Source organism: Pocillopora damicornis, chromosome 4 (genome assembly GCF_964200805.1).
Source record: "Pocillopora damicornis chromosome 4, jaPocDami1.2, whole genome shotgun sequence".
NCBI classification, from domain to species: domain Eukaryota; kingdom Metazoa; phylum Cnidaria; class Anthozoa; order Scleractinia; family Pocilloporidae; genus Pocillopora; species Pocillopora damicornis.
Genome location: NC_142673.1, coordinates 24,267,773 through 24,294,993, shown reverse-complemented (window position 1 = coordinate 24,294,993; position 27,221 = coordinate 24,267,773). Strand labels below are relative to the sequence as shown.

The 27,221-nt window shown below is 38.1% G+C and overlaps 1 protein-coding gene across 2 annotated transcripts in view; it reads right to left on the bottom strand.

The window, feature by feature from the left end:
- The window catches only part of LOC113683439 (uncharacterized), a 48,250-nt gene extending 24,524 nt beyond the window's left edge, over window positions 1–23,726 (bottom strand). Inside the window, exons 1-21 of one of the 2 annotated variants that reach the window (XM_089205679.1) lie at window positions 23,471–23,726; window positions 18,412–18,510; window positions 13,387–13,807; window positions 12,294–12,718; window positions 11,503–11,622; window positions 11,386–11,418; window positions 10,594–10,959; window positions 10,118–10,138; window positions 9,407–9,745; window positions 8,618–8,956; window positions 7,685–8,078; window positions 6,921–7,357; window positions 6,263–6,376; window positions 4,732–5,140; window positions 3,759–4,171; window positions 3,135–3,251; window positions 2,829–3,058; window positions 2,130–2,317; window positions 1,208–1,629; window positions 858–998; window positions 267–302 (exon numbers count right to left, since the gene is read on the bottom strand). In XM_089205679.1, the coding sequence (XP_089061805.1) occupies window positions 267–302; window positions 858–998; window positions 1,208–1,629; window positions 2,130–2,317; window positions 2,829–3,058; window positions 3,135–3,251; window positions 3,759–4,171; window positions 4,732–5,140; window positions 6,263–6,376; window positions 6,921–7,357; window positions 7,685–8,078; window positions 8,618–8,956; window positions 9,407–9,745; window positions 10,118–10,138; window positions 10,594–10,959; window positions 11,386–11,418; window positions 11,503–11,622; window positions 12,294–12,718; window positions 13,387–13,807; window positions 18,412–18,496 (5,050 nt within the window). In that variant the 5' untranslated portion in view covers window positions 18,497–18,510; window positions 23,471–23,726. Of the gene's footprint in view, window positions 1–266; window positions 303–857; window positions 999–1,207; window positions 1,630–2,129; window positions 2,318–2,828; window positions 3,059–3,134; window positions 3,252–3,758; window positions 4,172–4,731; window positions 5,141–6,262; window positions 6,377–6,920; window positions 7,358–7,684; window positions 8,079–8,617; window positions 8,957–9,406; window positions 9,746–10,117; window positions 10,139–10,593; window positions 10,960–11,385; window positions 11,419–11,502; window positions 11,623–12,293; window positions 12,719–13,386; window positions 13,808–18,411; window positions 18,511–18,729; window positions 18,816–23,470 lie in introns of those variants that run through there. The other variant, XM_089205678.1, reaches the window with a different exon arrangement.
- Window positions 23,727–27,221: the final 3,495 nt, after the last annotated feature.

Here is a 27,221-nt window from a genome sequence, read left to right as displayed (position 1 = left end):
CTCCCATAATCTCTTGTGTTCTTAATCGATAGCATGACCACAGTTTTAACTATTTGCTCCACCTCCACCCTCCAGAAAAATTCATGCAGAAAACAGGTAGTAGAGACAGAGAGAGTGAGAACTCGTAAAATAACAGTAAATTTTTCGAAAGAATTCAAATGAAATGTAAACCATAAAAAAAAAAGTATCAGATGTTAGCAAAATGCCATGATTGCGCCTCAGCGCAACACAAAATTAACTAAAAAGAAGTACACATTAGAAATTACCTGGTACAGGTGGCGGTGGTGGTTTTGGCTGAGTAGCTATAAAAATTGGGAACAAAGTAATGGAATCAGCTAAAGAATTATCGTTATTCAACCCTTTAATTACCATAAATGACCAGAGCAGATTTTCTCTTCACAATACAATTCCAGATATACAAGTGACCAGAATACTGAACGATGTCAATTATGGGATTATTAATTGATCCAACCCAAATTCTCCGAACCATCATCATAACAATTGTATGACCGACCGTAAGGAGAAATAAAGGGTTAAAGCTAAGGTAGAGCCTGAGCCTTGGAATCTGTGGCGGGGCATTTCTTTTCGTCATCAATACCTTTACACAGAACATATTGGTCTAACTGTGCAATATTGAGTGAAAAACAAAGTTATTGTACGTACTTCTCACATGCATTTCTCTCAGCGAGAATATTTGGTAGAGGTGAAATTTGAACGGAATGAGAAGATGGAAGGAGCAACTGTAACAGGGTTCTAAAACAGTGTTTCTAAGCTACGTTATACGTTGGTAAGGATAAATTGGGGTAAATACAGAGTTATGAGTGGCATATGGGGAATCTAATAGGGAATTTAGTTACCGTTACTACAAGTCTTTCCCCCGGCTTCTAATTCTACACCATTTGGACAGGCGCATTTGCTTCCTCCATTAGGAGCCAATAAACAGAGATGGCTACACCCTCCATTGTTAATACGACACGGTGGCCTGTTCATTGGAGACGCTGAAGAAAAAAAAGCAGTGAGTTGTTAGACAAAGGAAAATTTATCTCGGCTCGAGTTACGTGTTCTAAAACTTTAATATGTCTATGGCGTTCGTGTGCCAATTCAGTTACTTTTACCCCGGATATCTCAGCAAATTTTCACAGAATGGTCAGGGCATTAGAGGTAACGAGAGCAGAACTGTATGAGAAAAAAAATGAAATTCAGTTACCAACTGGTTGTCTTGACTCGTCTGATACCACAACACCTGCTGGCGTGTCATCAGTAAGATGTCCAAAGTTATAATGCTGGCCTTTACCCTCCGTCTTATTAAAATACTCAATGCTGCGACTATTTCTGTCCGCCCAGTAGAGGTAGTCGCCATACAAAGCTAAATCTGCGGGATTTATGTTCTGCACAATGAACTCCAAATTGGCTTTGTTGTTCCCGTCTAAGTCTGCTTGATCGATGTAATTGTCGTAACGATCTATCCAATAGATAGTCTCGGTCTCATATTCAATAATAACACTCATAGGGAAAATCTGAAAGTACCAGTCGTATCCAAATTCAACCACGATTGTTCGATTTTCACCGGTTAGATCTGCTCGTTCAATTCTTGGATGATCGAATCCATAGTCTGTCCAAAACAAGTACCTTGAGAGAGATTGGTAACGAGAGAGGGAATGGGAGAGAGAGAGAAAGAAAGTAACATATATCAGGAGTGTCTTTCTATGGGTTTTCAGTACACTCGAGTCTGGAAGCAGCACGCCAACAGGCGTTAGCGGTGACATTAAAAAGACTTTATTTTATTCTAAAATATCCCAATCATTTGCATCCTTCTTGGTCATCATTATCTTCGTCATCATCGTCGTCGTTGTCATCATCGTCGTCGTCGTCATCATCGTCATCGTAATAATCTCGGCCAGCGACACAATTAAGTGTCTAATATCATTCTTAAATGTTTCACAGTTTTCATTTTGATTGCATTCATAGCAATTGTCATGATTCTGAAATAGGATTCCCCGTGCTTTTTCCATCAAAAAGCCAGAAAGCGGTACTGTATTATTCCCTGAATAGATCAAAATTAATAAGGAGGTTATCTGTTTCTTACTGGCTGCGCCAGCCAAAAGGCTTTAAGGACTTTAATGGCTTACCCACTCTTTGGATCGACAGCAATTCCACGAGGGCTGTATAAAGAGGTTGAAATTAAAGTTTTTCTGAATTTCCCGTCCAGCGTTGCCACTTCAATCCTCTCAAAGATGAAATCAGTCCAGTAAAGCAGACCGCTCTCCCATTCAACAGCGATGCCATCGACTTGTCCCAGATCGTCTCTAATAATGACCTTTAATCAATGAAGCACGTGGTTCATTAACCAAAATGCATCGAACAGTTTATAATCCATTAAATTCCGGAATACGTCTATTACTCATTTCTATCCCACTTGATATACCTGAGTGTACATTTTTCTGAAAAGAAGGATACGTTTTAACCTATGAAAAATGTAAGTCTATCTTTTTTGTAAGCTGCTTCTTGCTTTTCTTAAACTGCAATTTTTTTACGTATTCCCTATGCCAGTAGCCTCACGAGTCTCCCAACCATTTTGCTGTACTTTGGATTAAGAAATCAGTCGCGATCTTTACATAGACACATAATGCTTTATTAAATCCCTTTCATAGGGACTACAGCGGCAAAATATCAAGTCATTACTATATACCAGAATCTAGTATGGCAAAAGATGCCCTCGATCGGCATGAATAATAACCTAAAATGTCTATGTCTCTAGGTCATGTTATCGCCTAAAGTCCTATTTACAGTGCTGGTTAAAAAAAGGAAAAAGTAGAAGATTCCTTTACCTCACTTTCACCAGTAACAAGGCTCATTCGATTTAAAGTCCATAAGGCGTTATCACTCCAAAATACCATTCTCTCCCGATGGTCTAGATCAATTGCGCCTCCTTTTATGAGGTCATCTCTCACTGTCTTAACGCTTACGTACGTATTGTTAGTGGAATCCAAATCAATACATTTGATGTGGTGGTCGTCAATAAAATAAAGACTTGGGTCGTTAGTGCAGCCGAAAACATCTTGAAAGATAAAAAAATTTTATGTTAAATATCATCTGATTCAACTGAATTAACTAATTTTCTGATCGCAACTTACTCGTGATGTTAATGCTCTCAAAGCAGGGAGTGGCGGTGTCGGCGGAACATGCGCATTTATAGCCACCAGGTTTCAAAAGACAAAGATGACTGCATTCTTCAACACATGGATGATAATCTAGAAAATATTTTATTAATAGCAATCAGTACCTTGAAACGCAGAATGAAAATGATCTTCACTCCATCGAGCGTATGTGAGCCGCAACGTGATGAAATATCAGAACTAGTTGAACAAAAAAAGTTGGGGAGAGACCCTTCCATTTTGAATCAGGAGACGTCGCGAAAAATATGGTTGGCAGCTATCACCCTTATTTTCTTTAATTACAACTATTTTAAGTTTGGAATAATCGCTGATGAATGAATGAATGATCGCCGGCCTATGAGATCGCGTCAGCCGAGAATCCTACTATTTCTGTGGAAGAAGCAATAGTGAAACTTGGTTATGTCAGAAAGGTAGCGCAGATTTCCTGACGGAGAAAGATAAATGATACGGGTTTGTCCCTATGCAAAGAAATTTGAGATAAGATTGAAAATGTTGATACAAAATTCAGACTTAAGCAGGATACTTTTACATGATATTAGCCTTACAATATCTTCAAAGCTCATATCTAAGCATTCAAGTTACCTTGTACATCCTCAGGGTTAAATATGTTGACGCCTCTCGGTGTGTACTGGTTGGGAATCAGCTCGACAACAACCGAGTCCAGACCTCTGCTGGCTCTTATAACGTTTCCTAGCAACCAGTCCGTCCAGTAAAAGTAGTGAGCGTCAAGAGCAAGCCCCAAGGGATAATGTAAGTAATTGCTGTAGTCGATGTGATACACGATTTCACTATTTGGATAACGAAGGTCAATGTATTGTAAACTAGGATCCTGATCTCCTACCCAATACAAAACATTTTCGTCCACATCTATGGCGAGCGCGGTGGGTCGCTGATAGGGAAATTGAGTGAACTCTACCAATGTGGTAATATCGCTTCCGTCCAGTTGTGCCCTGTTAATCATCGTCGGATTTCCCCAAGCAGAGTAGTACATATATCTAAATTCACACAAGCATTTTTTTCAGAGAGTTTCTCCTCATCAGTGTAAATGACCTTTAGTCAAACCAAGTATGTATTTACAGTTGGTGTACATTTGAATACATTAGGAAAAAAACTCTCCCACATACAAAAACGATAATAAAAATGCTCTGGGAGCTAGAGATTATAAACCTATAATATCTTGTCTGAGAGACATTCATAACGTTTTCTTTTTGAGAAGAAAGTCCCTCATTTTGGGAGTGGCCATTTGTTATTGGAGCTTATCGTTGGAGTTTCCCTCTTGGATGAGATGCTAATCTAATAAAGGTAACCACCAAGGTATTCTAAAATGGTTGTATCCATGTATACTCGCGAGTGAAAAGAGGCGTATTTACCTTCAGGTAAGTCGGATTATTAAAAAAAATTGACGTCTCGATGTCTATGTAAGATCAGAGGGGCAAAATAATACCAGCAACAGCCACAGGAGAGTTTGTCAATACTCGGATCTTTTCATTCTGTTCGTTGGATGCACAGCACTTTTTTATGTAACAATCTCACATACAATTCTTGATGCACTCACCCTCGTTGAATGTCAATCGCCAAGCCAACCAGATTATGCATTTGGCTCTGAATAAGCACTTTTCTATACTTTCCATCGAGCTTTGCGACTTCAACTGTTTTCTTGTCCCTGTCAGTGAAATAGATGTTTCCTGCGTAGCTGTCCACAGCAATTGCCATAGAGTAACTCACATTTTGTAAGATTATTTCCTCATTTGTACTATCCAGGTTTGAACGAGCGATATGTTTCATTGTCAGGTCCGACCAATAAATCTTCTCCTCTGCCGAGTGAGATGCGATAGCCGATGGACAGGCCACCTGTTCAAGAGGCAGAGTATTTGCCACTGAAAACAAGTCATCTCCACCCAATGGAGACTTGTAGATCTCGCTGAAGTAACACTCGGTATGCAGAATCAGCCGAAGATATTTGCCTTGGAATTCCAAGAAAAGACAGACAAAAATAAGTGCTGTGGGTCATACATTTCGTTTATTTTTCAAATATCGGAAAATTTAATGAAAAGAAAGATCTAAAAAAAATTTGTTGTTAGCTCATTCGAATCACAGTGGACTGAAATTATTTCCCCGCGGGGAATTTTTATGCAGGTAAGTGCTGTCACTGAGTTCCATACGGCGCAAGGAGTACCCCAGGGCAAACGCCCCTCGTTCACCTTTAATTTTTCTTGTTCAAATCCCGTTTTCCTAATACGGAGAACGCTCTGCATATTCGGTACTCACTAATGAGCAAACGCAAGAAAAACATGGTTTTCATAGCATGTTTGCCGGCGTCTGGAAAACTCCTCTGTTCAGTCTGTTTTCTTTGAAATTTTTGATCGGTTATCCAGCGTAAGTTGTCACGTTGTTCGTTTTGTATTTTCCTGAAGCGGTGAACGCGGTGAAAACGTGATATTCGGTTTATTTATATGGTTTTCCAGCACGATCGTTACACTGGTTAACATACTGATTTTTTAATTGTTTTCTAACTTTCTCTGGAGTGTTTTAACATAGTATTTTCTGTGTGTTGTCACGAGTCAGCTAACGCAGTGAAAAACTCGATATTCAACTTCGATCATCACGCAACTGTATAAAGCCAATGAACAGTCGTTTTCCGGATACTTCAATTTACCAACAAGAAAACAACAGGAAATTTTGGATTTTCCATTTGGAAAATGTTAGAAAACGTTCGCATGATGCTGTTTTCCAAGAGATAATGCTCGTTTTCCGATCGGGTGAGCACCATTTTTTTGGCATTGCGCTTCATTCATGCAATAAGAGTAAGACTGTGATAAAACATTAGGGCGTTAAACAACTGTACAAAGCGTGAGTAGTTACAGTATGATATCAAATTTGTAAGTTGAAATTAAATAAATGCATCACGAGGCAGAGAGGACTTTATAGAGCAAGGACTTTTAAAAGGGGGGATCAAACAGAAGTTACTCACAAGTTTTCGTCACCTAAACATTGTAGGTTTAAAATGGGGATCACAGGCACCCCCAGGACCCCCCCCCCCCCCCCCCAATCTAGCTAGGCCCTTGTAGGGCACTGGGTGTTCTTACATGTTGTTGAGTTCACCAGCTCCATGTCGCTGGGGCATACACAATGTGGCCCGGATGGCGCATTGAGGCAAAGGTGACTACATTGCTGGTCACTCCGTTGGCATCCACGAGGGTCTGTAAACATAAAAGTGCAAATCATCATGTCTTGGCTAATCCAGTTACTTGAGAAGTAAGCCTCTTCCTGCATGTGATATATCGTAGCATGAATTCCGAGGCTGAAATGTTATGCGGAAACTGAAAAGTTGTTCGAGAAGTTTTGAAGATTTCAGCGCACGCATTATCATCCGAATCTTTTAGCAGGCCAGAAGGGTACTATTTTTCTTACAAACCTTCATTAAAATTTATCACATGGCTTCTAAGGCTCAACAATGAAATAAAAAAAACATACGGGACAAACTGGCAATTGATATTCACTCCCCAGACTGCTTTGTTGCATTGACAATTCCTAATTTAAAAACGGAAAGTGGTGCGATTTTTCTGGTAAAATTGGGCTGTGTTTTAAGCATGGGCTCTAAGAAATACATTACAGATTGAAATTCCAGAGTATCTCAATCATCATTTATAAACCTCGCTCATAAAACAGCAGCGCCACAAACGGTGAACTAATGAATGCTATGAAGAAGACAGCTTGGCTCAGGGTTGGTTGAAATTTACTTACCTGTTTGGAAAATGTTGTCTTTGTCGTAAGAGTCTATACCCCAAGTAAACTTCATCAAGCCAATCAGTTTAGAGACATTACCGTTCTCGTGCGAAAAATTTCCAGGACCTGCTAATTGAGAGCTGTAAATCCCACCATCCCATGCGCCACCGCTTCCTAAATCCGTCACATACACGGTATCGCCATGTATAGCCAAGTCAACTGGGTCCATTATCTCTCTTGTTATGAATGCTTGGTTTCCACCTGTTTGTAGATCAATGAAGTAAACTTCCTGGACACCTCTATCGGTCCAATACAAACGATTCAGATTGTAATCTACCGTCAGCCCACTGGGATGGGAATCTTCTGTCAAGTTGAAAATAACTTTTTGATTATTTCCATCCAAGTCTGCTCTTTCAATGGTTGGTGGGTATCCTTGGCTTGCCCAATAAATGTGTCTGAATAAAAGCAGATATAATTTCATGGATGCATTAAGGTATGATGATTCTATATCATATCCACATAACAAATGGCGGAATGTAAACCGACCTATCTCTCTTTTCCACCTTCAGTCATCTGTAGGGCTCGATGCTTAGGTTATTTTCAGATTTTACAATTAATCAAATTAATTTTTTCGTACTGCAGCAAGCTCAAAATGCTATTCTACATTAGTTTCTTTTTTCTCTATTATTTTCTTAGGGTACCTGGGTGAAAATAAAGACAAAAAATGATAAGGAGCATATTTCTTCGTTTTATCATAGGGAAAGACTTGATTGAGCACTCACCCATTTTTAAGGTCTAAGGCTATACCCTCTGGCCAAACTGTAGAAATCAAACCCGTTCGGTGCTTCCCATCTAAGGTCGCTACATCAATTCTGTATTTCGAGCTGTCTGAGAAGTAGATGTTGCGGGTAAGATGATCGATTGCTAAACGGTTTGCGTAGTAAATGCCATTGACAATAGTCTCAGCATCGCTTCCATTTAGATGTGAACGCTGGATTATCCCTGGAGCATATTCTGCAAAGTACACGAGCTCTTCCACGGGGTCGAAGCCGACAGCAGACAAGCCGCGGAGATGATCAATCGGTAAAGGGGCGGCTCGGTGGTCGTTTCCTTCTAAGTTAACTTGAAATATAATTCCACGCCAGTGTTCAGAGAACAGCAGGCTTTTCTTGCTTTCTGTTTGAAAAAAGGGGAAAATATGGTTTTTAATGATTCTTTGCAACGTTCGGCACATGGAAATTCAATTAAAGGGAAAATTATCAGAATAAACATGGACTACCTCAGAATGAAAAGCATTTTTTTTTAACTTGATAATTATTTAAAGGACGGCAATGGTGTTTACGAAATCATTGCAACCAGCAAATATCCAACAATCTACTGAGTACCGAAGAATTGCATTAAAAGACGTTTTTTTAAACCAGTTTTGTTCAATTTTTTGGCATAGAGTCAAACGCATCGGAAACTCAGCCTCTTTGCTCTTTGAGCGAATACGGGATAAAGGTTTTAATTGATGGAACTGGTATCATTTAAAAGAATCTCGATTTCATTGTTATCAGTCGTACTTATCAAAGTACGACTGTCGCACGAGAAGTGGTCAATATTGATTCGTTTTCCGAGTCTCTAAACTACTTGCTGCTAAAAATTGCTGCTCTTCCTCACTGAAAAGAGTCTTCAATTTGAGCAACTTCATGTGACATAGAAATTCTGTACCATACCGTAAGATGGTAGAGCACTCTCATTTGTTTGGCAAATAACACCGGCGTCTTGGTTGTGTGAGCAATCATGATTTCCCCATCCGCCATGCAGACACTCTTCAATGCTGGATTCATTTCCCACACAATTTACGTCGTCCAGCCAAATCTGCCCGGAGCCAACATCGTAAGCAGAGAAGATAGGCGCAGCCAAGGCGCCACTATAGTTTAACATGCGACAGATCACATTGGCGTCGTTAAGATCCCAGTCATCGTCGCATATCGTGCCCCATCGGTCCTTGTAAAATATTTCAACTCTACCCTCATTCTCACTTGTGCCCTCAGCCAAGCGAATTATATTGTCTGTAGATTAACAGAAGATAATTAAGCATCTTTAAAAAAAATACTTTCCTCTGTGGTGGTGCGTCGGTGGGGAAATATAACAAGACAATTTGGTTTTATTAATTTAGTTGATAATGTAGATCAATAGATGGGCTAACAATCGAAACGTTAGATTTAATATTTTTACGGTGGCCAATTTTCATGATCAACTCTGTCAGTTAATATAACTAAATTATCTTGTTCCCTCTGACTTGTTTTGTTAATTTTGCTGGGGAGGGAGACTCAATTCGTGGGGTGATAAATTAATACGTTCTTAATATTTATCTCATCCTATTTAGGACTAACTTCATCCTTCGAGAGATTTAACCCAACCGTTGTAAGAACACAAACTTTTCACCCTGTCACGGGTTATATCTATAAGAAATATAAAAAGTATCACCTTAATGTTATTTATTGTCGAATGAAACTAACCCGGAGGTATGACAGGATTAGGTATACAGTAAACTCCAGCATCGTTGGCATGAGTACAGACGCTATGGTAATTCCCCCAGCCTAAGTGTGGACATTCTGACAAGGAAGTTTCATTTCCAGTGCACTGCAAGCTATCCAACCATATCGCTCCGGTTCCAGTCCCGTACCGTCCACAGCACATAGTCGACCAAGCTCCTTCAAATCCTAGCATCCTGCAGATTACATGTGCGTCTTTGATATCAAAATCGTTGTCGCATATTGTACCCACTTGTCCATCATGTGTAATTTCTATGAGGCCTTCGTGTTCAGTAGGGCCTCCTCGTAACCGTATTGTTACATCTTCAAGGGAAGAGAATAAAAGGCTGTTTTAGTGCCGGCACAACATGCGTAGATGATGTCTCATCTCATAGGCTACCTATTTACTTCGGAGTGTCTTGGAAACTCCACTGTGTATCTCTGAGGTTTCTATGATTATTGAAGATCGTTAACTAATGGAGATCCTTGTCCCTAAACCCAGGCCAGGGAACCTAAGCATTTAAACTCAATTTTGACGCGTTTCAGTTGATTGAAATCCCTTTGACATGTTAAACTGAAGATTAAATCTCCAGTGGTAATGGCTGCTATCGAGTTGTTCATTTATAACTTCCCATGCAATGCAACGTTACCAGCTTAATGTGTTACGTAAATTAAAAAAGTTAAAACATCTCTCACTTCCTGGTAGTCCTTTAGTCACTGCAGAAACAAAATCAAAATAATAATAATAAATAAATAAACATATTAACCATTAAAGTGAAGGTACAAAACTGAATGATAATTTGAGTCATCTTAGCAAATTAGAAGAGTGACTGAAAGAATAATTACTGATCACCCCTAGTCTTTCTTTTCCGGAAGCTATCGACTGTGGTAATGACAACTCCTCGAGTATTCAAGATATCTCTGATCTATTTTTACGAGTCAAACGATAAAAATACTCGAAACAGTGAAATATATGGTATACCTTCTTTAAAATGAAAGATACCTAGATCTAAGTCTGCTTTTTTGGTCTTCCATCTGATTGATAACGATTACGAACTTAGATGGTGCTTGACATATTAAATACAGGCACTTGCCAGAAATTCAAACCCTTTTAAATTTCGCTCAGAATTGAAAATGATTCAGCACAATTTCAGAGCTCTAAAAAAACTTACTATTTGGGGCTACCACCGGTGGAGTTGGGGCACTGTCATTTTTACACTTTACACCAACATCTTCGAAGTGGCCACAATTTGTCTGGCCCCATCCACGGTGCTTACACTCCATCAATGAGTCCTCGTTTCCTCGACATTTCAAATTGTCTAGCCAAATTGGAGAATCAACTGATCCAGAACCATATGACACAACGAACTCAGCTCCACTGTGGTTGAGCATGCGGCACACAACTTGAGCATCTCGCATGTCGAAATGATCATTGCAAACTGTTCCCCATTCATTTTTGCTGTCTCCTTTCATCCTGACTTCAATTCTTCCCTCGAGAATTGATGGTATGCTTCCAAACATTAGCCTAACCTCAATCGCTTTATAGGATTAAAAAAACATTAATGATGAGATTCTCTCATTTGTGCTATTGTTGTGTTTATTTTTTTACTTTATTTTTGTGCTCTTTGTTCCTCTGTTTTATTTATTTTTTTGTTTTTGTTGTTGTTCATTTCCATAATTTTTTGGTTTGGTGGTCTCTTAATAGTAATTTTTTAATGCACAATCAGTTTTAACTATTTCACTAGGAAGTTTTTTCATAACAATACATCATCCATTTTTAAGCCGGTTTGCTCTGTTCTTAGAAAAACTTCCATTCATTTCGTTATAGCCAAAGTTTCTCATCACTGCCCCTTACAATCTCTTTCTACACAATCCAAATAGAGCATGTCACTCATTGAGGAATATATAATTAGGAGTATAACAGGAGTTGATGTGAGAACGTTAACAAGGAATACGTAACTAACCTGCTACAGGGGGTTTTGGGGACTCTCCAGTAGCTGTAAAACGCAAAAACAATAAAAGCACAAAGTCAGGTTAAGGAGAAATTTCCTTAAAGAGGAATTTTTTTTTATATGACTCACCATTACAAGTAACATTATCGGGTAGCAGTTTGAAACCATTGGGGCACGCGCATTGGGAGCCAGTTGGGGTCAACAAACAAAGGTGACTGCATGCTGAATTGTTCTTGCAGTCAGTCATGCCTATAAAAATGAGAAAACCAAACATCATTAAGGTCCACGATATCCTCTTTCCCTTCACCTCAGGTATATTTCTTTCGCTTTAGGTTTATTTTATTTTTCATTACCTTTAAGACCTTTTCTCGCACCGGCATGACTGATAACTTGATGATAGGCCTCAATATAGTGGCAATTGGAGTTGTACAAAATATATATCTCAAGTTGTTGCAAGCAAGGTTTTGAATTCGCGTGGCCTCGCCTAGGTCAGTAACCTGAAGTTTCCTAAGGTCGCTTGAAGACGCCTTTATATTTTGACAAAGTTTGCCAAAGTCGCCTAAAAAATTACAGCGAAATAAGAACCTAAAGTAGGTCTGTTGACTCTCTCGACTACTTTAGAGGGTGTACACCAAATTTCTTTCATAGACCAAGCGCTGTAATTAGAATGATGGATCACTGATTCCTCTTTCACACTGAAATAGCTGAATTTTTTGTAATGAACCTCTAAGTTGAAAGAACATGGTGATACTCTGGAAGTGTCCTAAGGAGTTATGCGAACTGAGACAATATTTTCGTCAGGAGATCAGGATTTAAAATTTTCATTTAACGATCACACCTGTCTATTATTTCAGAATATTTGCATCTTCTTTGGCGAATAACAACCGAAAAATATGCCTTAATAAGAGAATTCAACTCACCTGACGGTTCCCTTGAAGAACTATTTAGAGCGATACGATAGGTCATCTTTTCGGTCAACCACCCCATGTTTCTTAAGTGCTCTCCTGCAGTGACATTGACTCTCTCGATACTTCGGCTTCTTAACTCGCTTGCGTACAGAATATCCTCGTACCACGTCAGACCAAAGGAGTACAAATTATGACTTGTGGTCGTGTGTACAGTTTCCGCTTTACGTTCTTCATCCAACTTCATTCGCTCTATGATATCAGTTTGTGCATCAACCCAATACAAAAGATCAGAAGAAAAGTCTATGACCAAACCATTTATCAAAAGTTTTGGTATAAGTGCTGGATGCTCATCCATAATGATCCTTCTCTCCGTTCCAGCAAGGGTAGCTCGTTCAATCCTGGGAAAGTCCCATCCAGTTTCAGACCAGTACATGTAACTGAAAAAAGAAACCACAGCGTTGTAAGGCAATGTGCGGCACATAGGGCGTCCTGATGAACCAGCACTAGCAGAGACAATGTTTAAGTAGATACTAAAACAGTGGATGGCGTTGAAGGCGCGCTCTGATTGGCTGCTCAAACTCCGAATATCTTTTGCTATTCATCTCCGAGCAACTTGCGCGAGATTTGCGTTTGAAAAATTATAATCGTTGCAGTAATTAATTAGTTAAAATCATATTTTTGTACTGTATTATCCAAATGTTTCATTATATACTAAATCAGCTATCCACCTCAAAATGGGTGGCTGGTTGTTAAATATTTACAAACTATTTTGAGAGAGTTCTAAGAGATCTTCGCGTTCAAATTCACGCAGTTAAATCACATTCTGCTATTGCTTTAATTCAAGTCTCACTTTACCCAAAGACGAGAGAATGTTCGATTTTAAAATGGTGTTTTCCGTAAAAAGCATCTGCTAGCTCTATGGCAGCTATGTATTGCAGTTGATTTTGGGGTGGATTTTTCCAGTTTTGTGATTTTAACGGTAATAATTTGTTCTGTTCAGTAAACATATACAGCATTGAAACTCAATGTAAAATTTCAATGTATATAAGGGCACAGGTACTTGTAACTACACTCGCGAAATAAACCATTTGTTAATTAAACTTACCCATTCCGAGAATCCACTACAATTGCCCGTGGATTTGCCACATTTTCCCAAAAGAGAGTCTTTCTGTGAGACCCATCAATGCGAGCAACTTCAATTGTTTCATGCAAATAATCTGTCCAGTAGATAAGTGAAGACTCCCACTCTACTGCAATGTCATGCACCTCGCCTAAACCATTTAATATGATTTCTTTGGTGGCACTGGTAGAGAGATGCATTCTGTTAATTGTTGTGGTGCTGCCATATTCACTCCAGAAAATCCAACCATGCCTTACATGTAAGGCCAAAGATCTGACCTCCTGCAGACCCGATAGCAGAACTCCTTGCACTGAAACGTTCCTGGTGCTTATGTACCTGATGCTGTCTCGGTTAGCATAGAAGATGAGCGGAGAAGCGCTTCTACCAGCGGCTTCGAGCTCAGAACCTAAATATGGCAAAACGAAAATTCATTTGTTACATGTTGACATCAAATTGAAAAACAAGTAAAAGCAATCGAAAATATGTATCACCAGGAGTTCCTGGTATCACAACCCTTCAGCTGAAATGCTTTATAATCAATATATCGCTTCAAATACAACAACTTTGTGCCTCGTATCTACGAGAACACCTTTGACTTCTATCTTTAGCGGAACGTGTATCTCTCACAGGTTTAGCTCTGAAAAAACCTGAGAGGTTTTTTGGCACATTAGAACACTTTGTGACTCCCATCTTTAGCGGAACGAGCATCTCTTACAGGTTTCGCTTCGAAAAAACCTGAGAGGTTTTTTTCCAACTATGATAAATGTTTGCTTTAGAGATTCTGTACGTGTTTTAGTTATAAATTTTTTTCATGAATGCTCCTCGTTTCTTTCGGTAAAACATGATTACAGATCAAATGGAAGATGTATAGTAGTTACAAAAGTTTCCTTGTATACGATGCATTGTAAAGATTCAGCTAATAATAGAAAGAGTTTGGTCAGGTTGGAACACATACAAAACGCTTGCGGGGTCGAAGGTAAAACATTCCAAAAAAGGAATTTTCCAAATTAGAGTAAAGAATGTTTTCTCGAATTGCAAATAACACACTGAAAATTTTGGGAAAAACTCTACAACATGCATTGGAGCGTCCAATGAGCATCCTGTATGGAATATGTTTTCCTTTTTTTCCTTGCTGGTTTCCTTGTCACAGGTTGCAACTAGCAAAATTTTCAAGATGTAAGCACCGTGAAGAAAAATTGTTGTTACAGTATAAAGCGCTTTATTTTCCTTTTATAATATTGAATAATATATGGTGGTATAAAAAGAACAAAGTTGAACAAGAATAATTTAAGATCGAGAAAGTTGATCTGAATTAGCACAGATAAATTTGGGGACGTTGGCACGTTTTTAAGATACGGAACCTACAATGTTGCTCCTGCCTTTTGTGAAGCAATTTCTGGCATAGGCCGGAAAAAGAAGGGGCCTAGTATGTCAGAAGGCCTTCTCATTTAAGGGTTTGCTTTCATATGCAAATGCACCAAAAAACGAGGCGTTTAGGGCTCTTCTCTCACTTTCTTGAAACTTCGTTTTCGTCAGTTTTCATTGAGGGTCGTGACAGCTCATGACCTTACAGAGGGAAACTGTCGCACGAATTTGCTGGTAAACGAATAGATTCTGAATTGTAAGTTATGCCATCAGCAGTTTTTGATAAAGTAAAGTTATTTATAACATTAAAAATGTGTCGATCCCGCTGATGAATTGTTTATGAATGATTCATAACCGGTGTATCCATAGCGACACGATGTCGCTCATTCCATAGTCTAGAGCACGACGAGACGAGTCCAAAATATATCATTTCTGAACTTTTTAAATCAATGATCCTCTCAGTGGAAAAATTGAGCAAATATTCGAAACGACTCAGAGCGAGTAGACTCCTATCTCGCTACGGTTGTATCAAAGCCGGTTCCAGATTATTAATGTGACCGCTTCAGCAGCTTAAATCATTAAAAACAATTATCCTCAACGTTCTAGTTGCCGCTTGAAATAGCGCGACTAGCCATCCATTAGCAGTATCAAACGAAAATGTTAAAACCGGTGCCGCTGAGTACACAATCCATGGTCGGGAATTTAATACTAATCAGCGGTGGTAACCTTGGCCCTGAAAACTGCTTGACTTAGTCATTATGACTCAGCATCTGATAGCCGCCTTAAGGTCGATGGATGACTCGCAGAAATATAGACAAAATAAGCAACAAATGTCTCAAGGAACACTTTAAAAACTCTTACGTGTAACAAATATGTATATCAGAGCCCTTTTTCTGAAAACGTTGAAATGTTAGGAAACTGCGAAAATCGTACATAACCCAGGTTAAAAAAAAAATGAGAGGTGTTTTTCAGTTCATTCGCATGGAGATGAAAACATTCAGAGGAAAATAAATTATTATCTTTCTCAACTTTGAGGAGCGTAAAAGTGAATTTGGTTAAGGAGGCTAAAAACATAGAAATATAATGGGGCGGATGAACAAGAAGACAGAACATTTGATTCAAAACGATCCTCAAATTGTGAAAATATTCAGCGCACTTAGCTATCATATCATTAGCTTGTGTGGAAAGAGAACAAATAATAATAATAATAATAATAACTTTATTTAAGTGTCTGTGTATTTTTTTAGCACTGCTGTGCTAATTGGGGACACTGTAAATAAGGAAACAAATATCGTAAATGAACAGAAACTTGTTAAAAACCCCAACTGGTAGGAGGCAGACCAGTTGGCTATTTACAAAGCGTGCAGGAGTTGAATTCGGGGCCACCGAAGACAAATCCATCCAGTGGCAGGGAGGAGGACTTGAACCCGGGACCTCCGGCTTACAAGTGCAGCGCCCTAACCACTAGGCCACGCTCGCCTCAAAAACAAAAAATACAATACCGCCTTTTTGAATTTGCATGATAAAGATTTGTTTGGCTATATGAAAATTTTTCTTAATTAACTCGATTCGCTTAGTAGTTCAATAAAGAAAGAAATTCCGGTGCTCCATTTAGGTGGAACGATCATGACGAAGCTTAGAACATTAGAAAGGCTTAGCTTGTCACATAAACTCAGAAAACAGAGAAGTTTCGGCGAAGGAAAGGCTGATGGGAGAAAAAAACGGTCTGGACATAATTGGAAAAAGATATGGTTCAACAACTTCTTTAATTGCTACTTAGAGCTGCTCCTGGCTCAGTGGCGACATTGCGTAAGCATTAGAAACGACGGACCTCAAGAATAAACAATTGATTTGAATCAAACTTTGCAATTTCAGGAATTTGAGCCAGGAAAATGATACTATTTAATAATGTAGTCTTCTATACTGCGAGAGATGTCATTAAAGCTTAAAATATTTTTAGGTTGAGCAATCTTGTCTAACAAAAGAGCTGTTTGCAAGACCAAAGTTGTTGTTTTGTTTTATTGTCATTATAATTAGGATTTTTTCATCGATATTCATTCCAGCTCATGAATCCTTTTTATGCTCCTTTGAAAAAAGTATATCCTTTCATTAGAATGGAATTGAAAGAATATAGCAACTTCAAGCATAACAAGTATTTTATGAATGGTAGGAAAGACTGCAAAACACTGTTGAAGAAACTAGAAAGGATCAGAAGAGGACCGAAATGCTAATAACGAAATCGTAGCCTAGGGGTTTTTGTGAGTTATGAGACAAACATAATTCCATAGCACCCTTTCAATGTAAAAATAATTTTCTTATTATTGTCCCAAAGTATCCTTACGTTGATATTCTTTCGTGAAAATTGCAAAAACTGCAAGGGCACGATTTCTAGCTTGAATAAGACATGGCTATTCCAAGAAGAGTCCTAATGAGCTGATAAAAGTGCCATACTTAAGTCGTTTGAAATTTCTTCTTTTATTATTTTCTGTGGTTATGTAAGCGCTGAGTATCGTTTATTTGTAAACAGGAAAAATAACAAAAAACCACCGATACCGTGTCAAAGACAAGAAAAAGTTATTTATATTATATCAGATATTGGTTGGCGATTCAACTCCAGTGTCTGCTTCCACTTTTTAGAACCTAAGATGCTAAAACGAACTTTGCTCGGTCACGAATCCGGCCGCAGCTCACTCATTTTTCTCTCTGAAGACCTAAAAATACTGATGGAATTGTTATTGCAGACACAATCACCAATTGCAGAACATGCTGGCTCGCCGGCAAAAATTAAAATCGCGAACTAAACTTTAAGTGATGGTATTTCTTAAACTTCGTTCTTGTATCTCAGGCCTAACTGGCTTTGTCAGTTATCCCGTGATCCCCAAAAAAAGGATGCTTTGGCTAAAGTAGAGTGTTCTTTTATGTAATACGTGTTCATTATTGTTTTTACAAACAAAGCTCGGCGTGTTTTTGTTATTGACGTCAAACTTCTCCGAGCTGCACAATGTACAAAAACGTCTCGTTGAACATGCAAATTGCAGAAAAGATAATTAAGCTTTGCACGCAAGTTCTTCGCAAAGCTTAAGGCCCTCATTCTATTTAAACCATACCTTATCTCACTTTTACATTGTAGAATGCAAAAAAACTCACACAAAGGTGGTCATCAAAGTTTCAAAACTAATGGTTCAGTAATTCCTGCAAATTTGCTATCGGTGGTAAACTGGTTAACCTCAAATTGTTCCTTTTTGGCAGAAAAAAAAAAAGAAAACAGAAACTATCGCACGTAATGCCTGCTGTCTGCGGCAACTAACCACTGCTTGGTTATGATCTACTTATCCTGAATAGTAGATAATGAAGGACGGAAATAATAAGTTCGTCAGATACTGCCGAGAACATTCGACTCCTTAAATCTCATCTGCGTCTAGACTTCTCAGTGCCCCACAAAAGTGCAATTTAACGATGAAACATAAATAATTTGGATATTCTCCTGAAACGTCTGTTTATGAAGCAGATGTAGCATTTAAGTATGTGTTTAGCCGGCTCGTAAATTTGCACGCGAAGTCTATTTTCTTTACAAATATTAACAGTAATGAACAGAGGGACATAAGCTTAGGTGTTGCTCTTCACTGATCACATGAAATATATTACCTTTCACAGTAAAGCATCCAAGAAGCGTCATCCAAACGATTAACATTTTCGAGGATGGCAGACCAACTGTTTGGGACGAAGACATCTTGCACTAAGATGCTGTGAATGTAAAAATGAAAAGTTTTGCTTTATTTCTAATCTAGTCTTTAAAAAAATTGATTTGATTCATTCCGCTACAGACCACCGCTGTTAAGAAGCCGGCAAACTAAACAGTTTCTTTAATTAACTTTGGAAAATCAAGATAACTATGGAGTTTTACTTTCGCTATCTGTTCGATTTATTATCTGCCTCAAACACATCCCAATCATGCGGCCCTACCTGCAGTCACCAGTTTTCTCCTGAAACCAACAACAGAACAACTGCAGGCTGCGTTCGTTTCGTCAGTGATGCAAATAGATCAAAACAATTCACGGTTGTGTCCTCGCGTACCGGTACACAAAGGAACCAAACATTAACGAACTGCGTCACAACTCCATGTATGGATATGAAAACAATAGGTATTCCCCCGTGTACCGGTACACCAGGACAGCCCCTAATTCACTCGATTCACTCGATTCACCTTGAATTTTAATAAATAAATTAAAGTCGCACTTCGGTGACTATGCGAGGAAACTTGTCTTTGTGCGAGAACGAAACAAGCTACATAGATACTTCGGGCGTCGTCGAAGCCCACAACAGCACTGCTGAATGATTTTAAATTTTCAAATCTCGGTTGATCACTTTACGGCAATCAAACTGCTTTGAGGTGACCTGCCTAGGCTCGCAAAGGATTATGGACTGTTTATTCTAATCATGCACTGAAGCAAGCCTAACTTTCAAAAATGAATCTGTTTGAAAACAAAAAATTCAGCGAGGAAGACATTTCAGTGCGAGGTGAACTTGTTGTAATAAGTTACCGCGCGACACCGTTAATTATTGAGATCTTTAAACCTAACTTACTCCCTGTGAGAGAAAGGTACGTTTAAATTGAAAAAAAAAAAAAAAACAAAGTAGGTTCTTTATTCAATTAAAAGAAGAAGAAAAAGTTTGATCAAATCGTGAGCATAGTTTATTTCTCTAAGAAATATCGAATAGCTCGATGTGTTCACCGCTTTCATTTGCGTCAAACTCCTTCTTCCCACAGATGGGAGATGTGGTGCTACGTGTGAAAAACTCGCCCTTTTGGCTTCCCGCTAAAGAAAATTTCCCATAAGACGTAGATCTCATGTTGTTTTTCAGAAGGACTCAACTCAGAAATTTGCAAACTCACGCATAAGGTCAACAGCTGTCATGGATCGGGTTCATGATCCTTTTGTTCTCGAACACGTTCCCAATTTTGTTGATGTCGCTTTTGCTGAAGATGTCGTCAACCGCTTGAAAAGAACGGTCCACAGAAAAAATAGATTCAGAGCAATGACAAGACTGAAACTGACCGCGAAAAATTCTTTTTTGTCTTTGCACCACGTATAAGATGCGAATTGTATTGCAATAGCAAATTTTTTCCACACTGTGAGCATTATGATGATGCTAAATCAAGTTACGTAGATACTGAAATGTTTAGTCTAGATTTTTCTCAAGTTCTTCGTTCGCAATTGATTTTAGACCTTTGTTATCCTTTATTAGTCATCCCTAATTGCTGCATTTTCATAATGTATTTTCATCTTTCCGGGCTTTAAGTCCACATTGGTTTCCTTCAATTTGTAATTTCTTCAGTATGTCGCAGGAAATAAGCCGAAATATGCTGAGCCTCAGCATGTTCTAAAAGAAGTTGCATAACTAGACCAGTTATGTGGAACATGTTGGGGCTCAGTTCCTTGACTTAGAATTCAAACACTCTGAGTGTAACCACAAAACTAAAGCATGTTAAAATCTAAACAGACATGATTAGGTTATCCATTTTCACCGTATAAAAGTTTTGAATGGGTCAGCGATTATCGAAAATCTTAACTGTTTTTGAGGAGTGAAGCAGTACTGGCTCTTTGCCCATTAATTGTGAGGCATAGTAAATAAAGAAAATTTCTTCAGAGGTGGGATGGGTTTGTACACTTACCTCCCCACCCACTCCATCCCCCCAGTTTCCAAACGGTAATGAAAACATATTAGAGACTTTCAGATACTATTGTACCGGCAACGTACTACAAGTGCTTCCAGGGAATAATATGGATATTAGTATGAAGAACATCATGAACACCGTATAATTTTGCGCTACATCAGCTCCGTAACAGTTCCTTGTCATTGGATAAGAAATTATGTTTGAGCTGTCTCGACTCTTAAAGAAAGCACTTGACAACTAGCTATCTTCCAACTGCATATTACTGCTCTTATAACTACTATCCTGTTTATTTATTTAGGTAATTCCAAATTATTGCATTACACATCCTTGCGGAGCATAATTTCACACGTAACTAGCGAGCAATAAAAAGTGGCAGCTTTTACTTTCTGGTCGGAGCTCACCACAGAAGTAAATCGTAATTTTGTCGCAAATGAGCAGAGTGACCTATAATTTCTCTCTTTCTTGGAATTTAGTCATCAGTTTCTCTCCTTTAAATAAATATGAACCAATCTCAGTGCTGGAAGAAGAAAAATTAGCGGAAACACGAATTTAGAAATTACTCGAAAGCAAAAATCCACAAGGCACAGTTGCTCCTAAACAAGCAGAATGACACGTTTTTTCTGTTTCAAAATTTACGTCCCCTAAAGAAATACAACCAGTAGGTAGAGTTTTACAAGAGTCTCAGACAGGTTCTCTTCTAATCAGAAAAATAACCTGAACAACATAATCAAGTTACTTCTCGGAGGTTTTTCTTACTAATACAGACTACATCGCATAGAATTTGAGTGGAAATCTTTTCCCAGTTGGTCCTTTAATAGGATACAACGTTTTCACAATCAAAACAAATGAAGACTAATTCGGTTCAGAAGCAAAACCTTCTGATGTTTCTGAAAAGGATGAAAACTGAAATGTGAACGCCGATGCATTTTTAAAAGTGACAAATTTTCTTTGTGACCAATTTATTTTACTTTCAATATTTGAAATGTAAAACATCTCCAAAAAAGAATCTCTCTCTTCAATCAGCAAAGTAGGTACATGTCTTTCAATTACCTCTGCCGAACTTTGCATATAGGCTGCATGTCTGGAAGAAGGTGATGTACATCGTATGTCAAGGTATTTTTCCAAGAAGTTGGATCATTTTTTATAACGAAAGGAATTAAAAAGTGAACAAGATGACGTTCAAGATGAAATTCGATTTCCAAAACCCAAGAGCGTATTTGGCGCCGCTTGTTTTGTCACACTTTTAACCAGCCTCCTGACTAACGATAAAACTATGAAATGATTTTTTGTTCTTTTTCCTGTTTTCGTTTATCTCACTTTGAAATTGCTGCTTCTGTACTTGTGTACTGAACTTTGCAAAAAATTGAGCTCATACAGGATTAGGCCTTTTATTGTACAATACAATTTGCAAGCATGTTATAAATGATAGGCAGGTAAGTTTCTTTCACTTATGAATAATGAAACTCCTGTCTCTTTAACTGAATTTTTACACAACGAAAATAAACATAGAGATCTGAGGGTATAAAGAAAAACAAAAGCGAATACAAAAGAAGCAAAAATTAATCAGGCAAGCGTTTGCAATCAACCATGTAAAATTGCCTTTTACATAGTTAAAATGTCATTTTATACGGTCAGTTTTCTAGGTGGAGATAGGGTTCATTGTACTACAGGTAGTACAAGTTTCTTTAAATTTAAAGGCATTGTGCATTTAACTGTTCCAAGATTTTATTGTGAAATTTCGATTCAGAAGATCACGTTTAGACAATAGAGTAATCTTTCATATAAGGTCGACAAGGATGGGGTAAACTTGTCTTACTCAAAGTCATTTTGCCATTTGACATCACCCTCAATTGCACGTGATGTCGCGAAAAAACTGATATCAAACGACGCGACAGAAACCTTTCCCTTTGTTTAACATGACAATTTTGTTTTTGAAAGCGTTTGCGGTAAGATGCTTTTGTTACCCGTGTTACTCTATTTAGCAAGATACAATCGTTTCCCTTGCAAACTTTCCTTTATTACAGTACATCTATTGTCCCTTAAAGCCTACGTAGCAAAGTACTCTTCTTCAAATGAAGCAAAACCCATATGAAGACCTTTTCCTTTAAGAATCTTTCTGTTTCTATAGCTGGATTTCTTATGATCTTGGTAATTTCAATAATTCAACATGAATTTTTGAGGATATAAATAGGAATATACCTGCTCAAATTTACATAATAAAAGATGGTAAAAATTCAGATTAATATCAAATTTGTCCTCCACACATGGACTTAATTAACGGTCGGGCCTTAACAAGTTCGCTGTGGCTTAGATTGCACAACTTCGACATCAAGATCGAGAAGCTCAAGGTACAGACCCTCACCGGAGTCACAGACTTTTTATTAATTCTCTCAAGCTGAATACAGCTGTCCCACATCATTCGCTATCCTAAAGTTTCAAACACTGAGGAGTACTAGTCATCTTTTCAAGAATGTTTAAAATGTGTGGTTACGGAAACATTTGATGACAAATAAATACATGAATCATACATTCATAATATAAAGAACCTAAGTGCGTGTTATGCGGTCATGATATTAGACGAATAAATATTGCATAGTCGAGGGAAGCAACAAAATGAATCCCAAACGAACGAAAACAGTTATTGACGAAAATCATGACGGAGAAAATAGACAGCAAGAATTATGCTTCATCAGTACAGGCAAACAGCAACAAGAGTGTTAAGGGACCTGTCTGTAAAATATCGAACCACAGGTTGAAGACAACACGAGATATTATTTTTCAGACACGTTATTGTTTGCTAATTCCTATACTGACACACGTTACCGGGTGCTTTCTCAAACTACCATTTAGTCCATAGTAATTAAAAAAACAATATTAGATCTATATGCTTAAGTAGTTTGTTCAGCAAAGGCCCTGTCCATCCAATATAGAAGACCTTTTTAGCCTCTAAATTGGAAAATAGAGGACGTCGGATCCACGACGGAGATAGAATACCCAGAATTTACTACATTTTACAACATAACTTACCTATTCACTACTCGCAATCGATGGCTCCTTCAGATAAATCCGGTGAGCAAAGATGAGTTGAATCTTTCGAGTAACCCACAATAATAAGAAATATTTTTAAGTAACCTTAGCCGCAAGACAGTCACGAGTCCTATGCCTTAGCAAATCAAAAATAAGGCAGAGAAAAAGCTCCAAGAGGCTTTTCTAAAATCAATCGAAAAACAAAGAGCCCCTTAGTTGTTTACGTTTATATTGGCTGTTCACGGCGATTCGTCATAATCTATTAGCATGCGCACAACTGGTTGAAAAGGCGCTCTCATCCGTAAGACAATTAACACGAAAACAATGCAAATTTGTCCCTTTGAATTGTTTGTAACTTAAAAGTTTGGGGTCGGTAATTTATTTTATTCCATGGTTGTGGCGGTTGAATGCTAATAACTAAACAAAAACCACCAAGACGGTTTCATTTCCTCTCTCGCGAGAGCCGATATTTCCCATCAGCAGACAGGCCTTTGTTCAAAATGATCGCGGGCAAATCAGATTTCTTATGATGAAGTCGAGGAAAAATTCCATCTGGGATAGCTAATGCAAAAAAGAAATAGTTAAAGATGCAGCAAAATAAATGTTTAAAACGGAAACGAGCAGGATTTAAGAAGTTAAATCAGCACAATTTCCACTTTTAGAAGCTTAAATGGCTTAGGGCAACTGCAGAATTCCAGACCACTTCTTCCGATCTCTTAAATTTTCCAAAATGCACTGAAAATGCTCGGAATAGAAATATATTTAGGAACGACTCTAAAAGTGTTGATCGTTTCTAACAACAGAGGGAAGCGTTGTTCGTTTCTATAACAACAAATGCACGGATGCAGCGTAACATACAAGTAAAGTTCTGTTGTGTCTATTTTTGACTTTCTTAACAAAAACAGATGAAAACACCTGGTAAACGAATGTCGATTGTCGTGTTCGACAAGTCGGTAAAAGGTAAAGCGAGTAACATACAAATAAAGTTATGTTGTGTTTTTTGTGAACTTCGTAACATTAAAATTAACTTGTTGCCTTGCGTAAGACAAGTGTGATATTTTTAAGATAACATTCTATTGATTATGCTTGTCATTTTTTTCACAGTAGTAGTCTGATAGCATCATTTCCCTTAGGATCAGAATAGGCATAAATTATGTAGTTGTGCTCTGTTTCCTCTGGCGGTCGCATGTATGTTTTGATCCGATCAAAGTATATATGAAGAGGGTAAAGCTAGCTACAATACGAATACGAACTGGTCAAAATGAGCATTTATCCTTGCATTGAGTGTGATGATGAAGTTAAACCACGCCAACAAGCCCTACAGCCCTACAGCTCAAAGTCTTCATGGCATTGTTAGAAACCAAGAAAGAGTTTCTCAAGCTTACGAAACGTCCGTGAGTAAGAAACAATTACTTACAAAACAAACAACGCTGCATTTTGTTGTGGGAAACGAACAACGTTTCCCTTTGTTGTTAGGAACGAACAACACTTGAAGAATCTTCATGGTGTTGTCGGAAACAAAGAGCGCTTTAGTGATAAAAATTTCTCGACGTTATTGCCTATTTACAGTCTGACATTCTGATCTTTTTAGCATTTGTTTCTTCGAATGACTTGACTTTTTTGTATCGGGCGACATAACTAAAATTTCGGGCAACACAACTCAGGTTTCGGGCGACATGACTTCGGGCGAGATGACTCTCGGGCGACTTGACCGGTTACCACCAAAAGAATGATGAACATCCTCGAGGGTGGAAAACCAAAGGATTGATACAGAACAACTGCGGGCTGCCTACACACTCTATCAACATACTTATGCCCGTTATGCTGCATTATACCAATTTTTCTCTCGCAAACGTTCTTTCAGTTGGATATTTTTGCAGTCTCTGGATCTCATGATACTTTTCTAGCTACAAATTGTTATTCAACATCTTACCTGGGATGCACACATTGGAACATCTCATGCGTGACACAAAAGATCTAAATAACCCTATATCCAAATCAACGCGCTCAACATCTTTGTTATCATCCTTTTAGCTCAAAAAGTTCAAAAATTCGGCTTTAATCATCGGCTGCAGTTTCGTCATATTGTTGTCAATTTCATAGCGTATGTTGATTGTGTTTATTGATCTTCGTTATATTAATTTGAGGCAATCTAAAACGATATCCAATATATATCAACTTGAATATATATTTTGCAGTCTTCCGACCCATATGCTTTTCAGTCTAGACACACATTTTAGTATTTAGACATATGAATCGATATTTGAACCTTTGATCTTATTTTACAAGCATACGTGCTAGGCAAACGGAATACAATTCCCAAAATACATCATGTGTGACAACAAAACATATTACCTATTCTTATTCGATCAAAAAGCATTTGATGACATCCTCAAACCAATCTGGTGGGCTTGGATGGGTTATTTCTTTCCAAAGAGCCACAATGAGAACCAATATTTTGGAGCAACCTGAGCTTAAAAGTTGTTACAAATCTTTAAACTCACAAAATCGAAAACGTATGGCACCAATGAAAACGAAAACAACCATAACAGAAGTTGTTTACGTACCCTCTCACGGGTGTTATCGTCGTGTGCATAACTAATTGAAAAGGCGCACTCATCTGTAAGATACTTTACCACATAGCAAAATAAAGACGTCCGTAAGTTACATTTCCGTCTAGGAATGATGTCAACAACCGAAACAATCTTCAAAGATCAATTGCAATTGAAAAAAGTGCAGATATAGGAACCTGGACAAATTCGTGCTTTATAATGAAGGTATGAGACCAAATGTGCTAATAAGATACTTCAGAGCTGGCCGATCCTAGCTAATTGTCCCCAAATGACAAAAAATGATTTAAAAAGAGCACAGGTAATTCTTTCTTTGAAAAATTGCTGGATATAGGTCAAACGTAAAAGTGGAGGTTGCAACTATCAACTTTTCTAGGCCTAGTCCCTTTGTACGGATGAAATCATTTTTTTCAACAGTCATTAGTTGTCAAGAGACTGTAGCTTTCTCGTTGACAGTCACATTGCCCTCTTTATTCCATATCCACAGGCCAGGCTCATTAATGAACCTGCATTTCCGAGCACAATCAGCTGAAGGTTATGAAATAAATAGAACTTCAACAAATTATGCGGAACAAAAAAAACCGAAAATACTTTCGCGGAAGAAAGTAGACAGAAGATATTGACTTGTAGCCTGGTAAACTAAGTATGACCGTGGTGTCTTAATTACGACCCGTACCGTTAACATACTTTTTAGCGGATGAAAGAGAACAAATCCTTGTCTAAAAGGCTGAAGGATTACCTTTACAATTAAAAATGCTGTGAGTGGAACGCCTTATTCCAAGGATTCCACTGTAAACCTTTTTTTGATTACTTATAAAATGACAACAACAAAATCAGTAACAACAGTACTGAAGCATTTCTCACTGAATAGCACATCTGGCAAAAGAAATTCTTATTTCGTTAAATTTAATTTTTTGAAAGACTAGTATAGCAACTTTTTATTGCAAGCAACAACTCTGACTCAATCGGGGTCAAATCTGCATTCCAAAGACAAGCGTATCAAGATCGAGTGCTCTTCAATCAACAGGGTAGTCTAAGTTGTGGGTTTTCTTTATTCCAATAGGCCTGTTGAGGCGTGATATGCTCCAAAGGGAATACAAGATATCTCGAAAACACAGCCCAAGGTTTTTCAAACCATGAACAGCGGCTTGAACCAAAAAGTGGAGCCGAAATCTATAGTC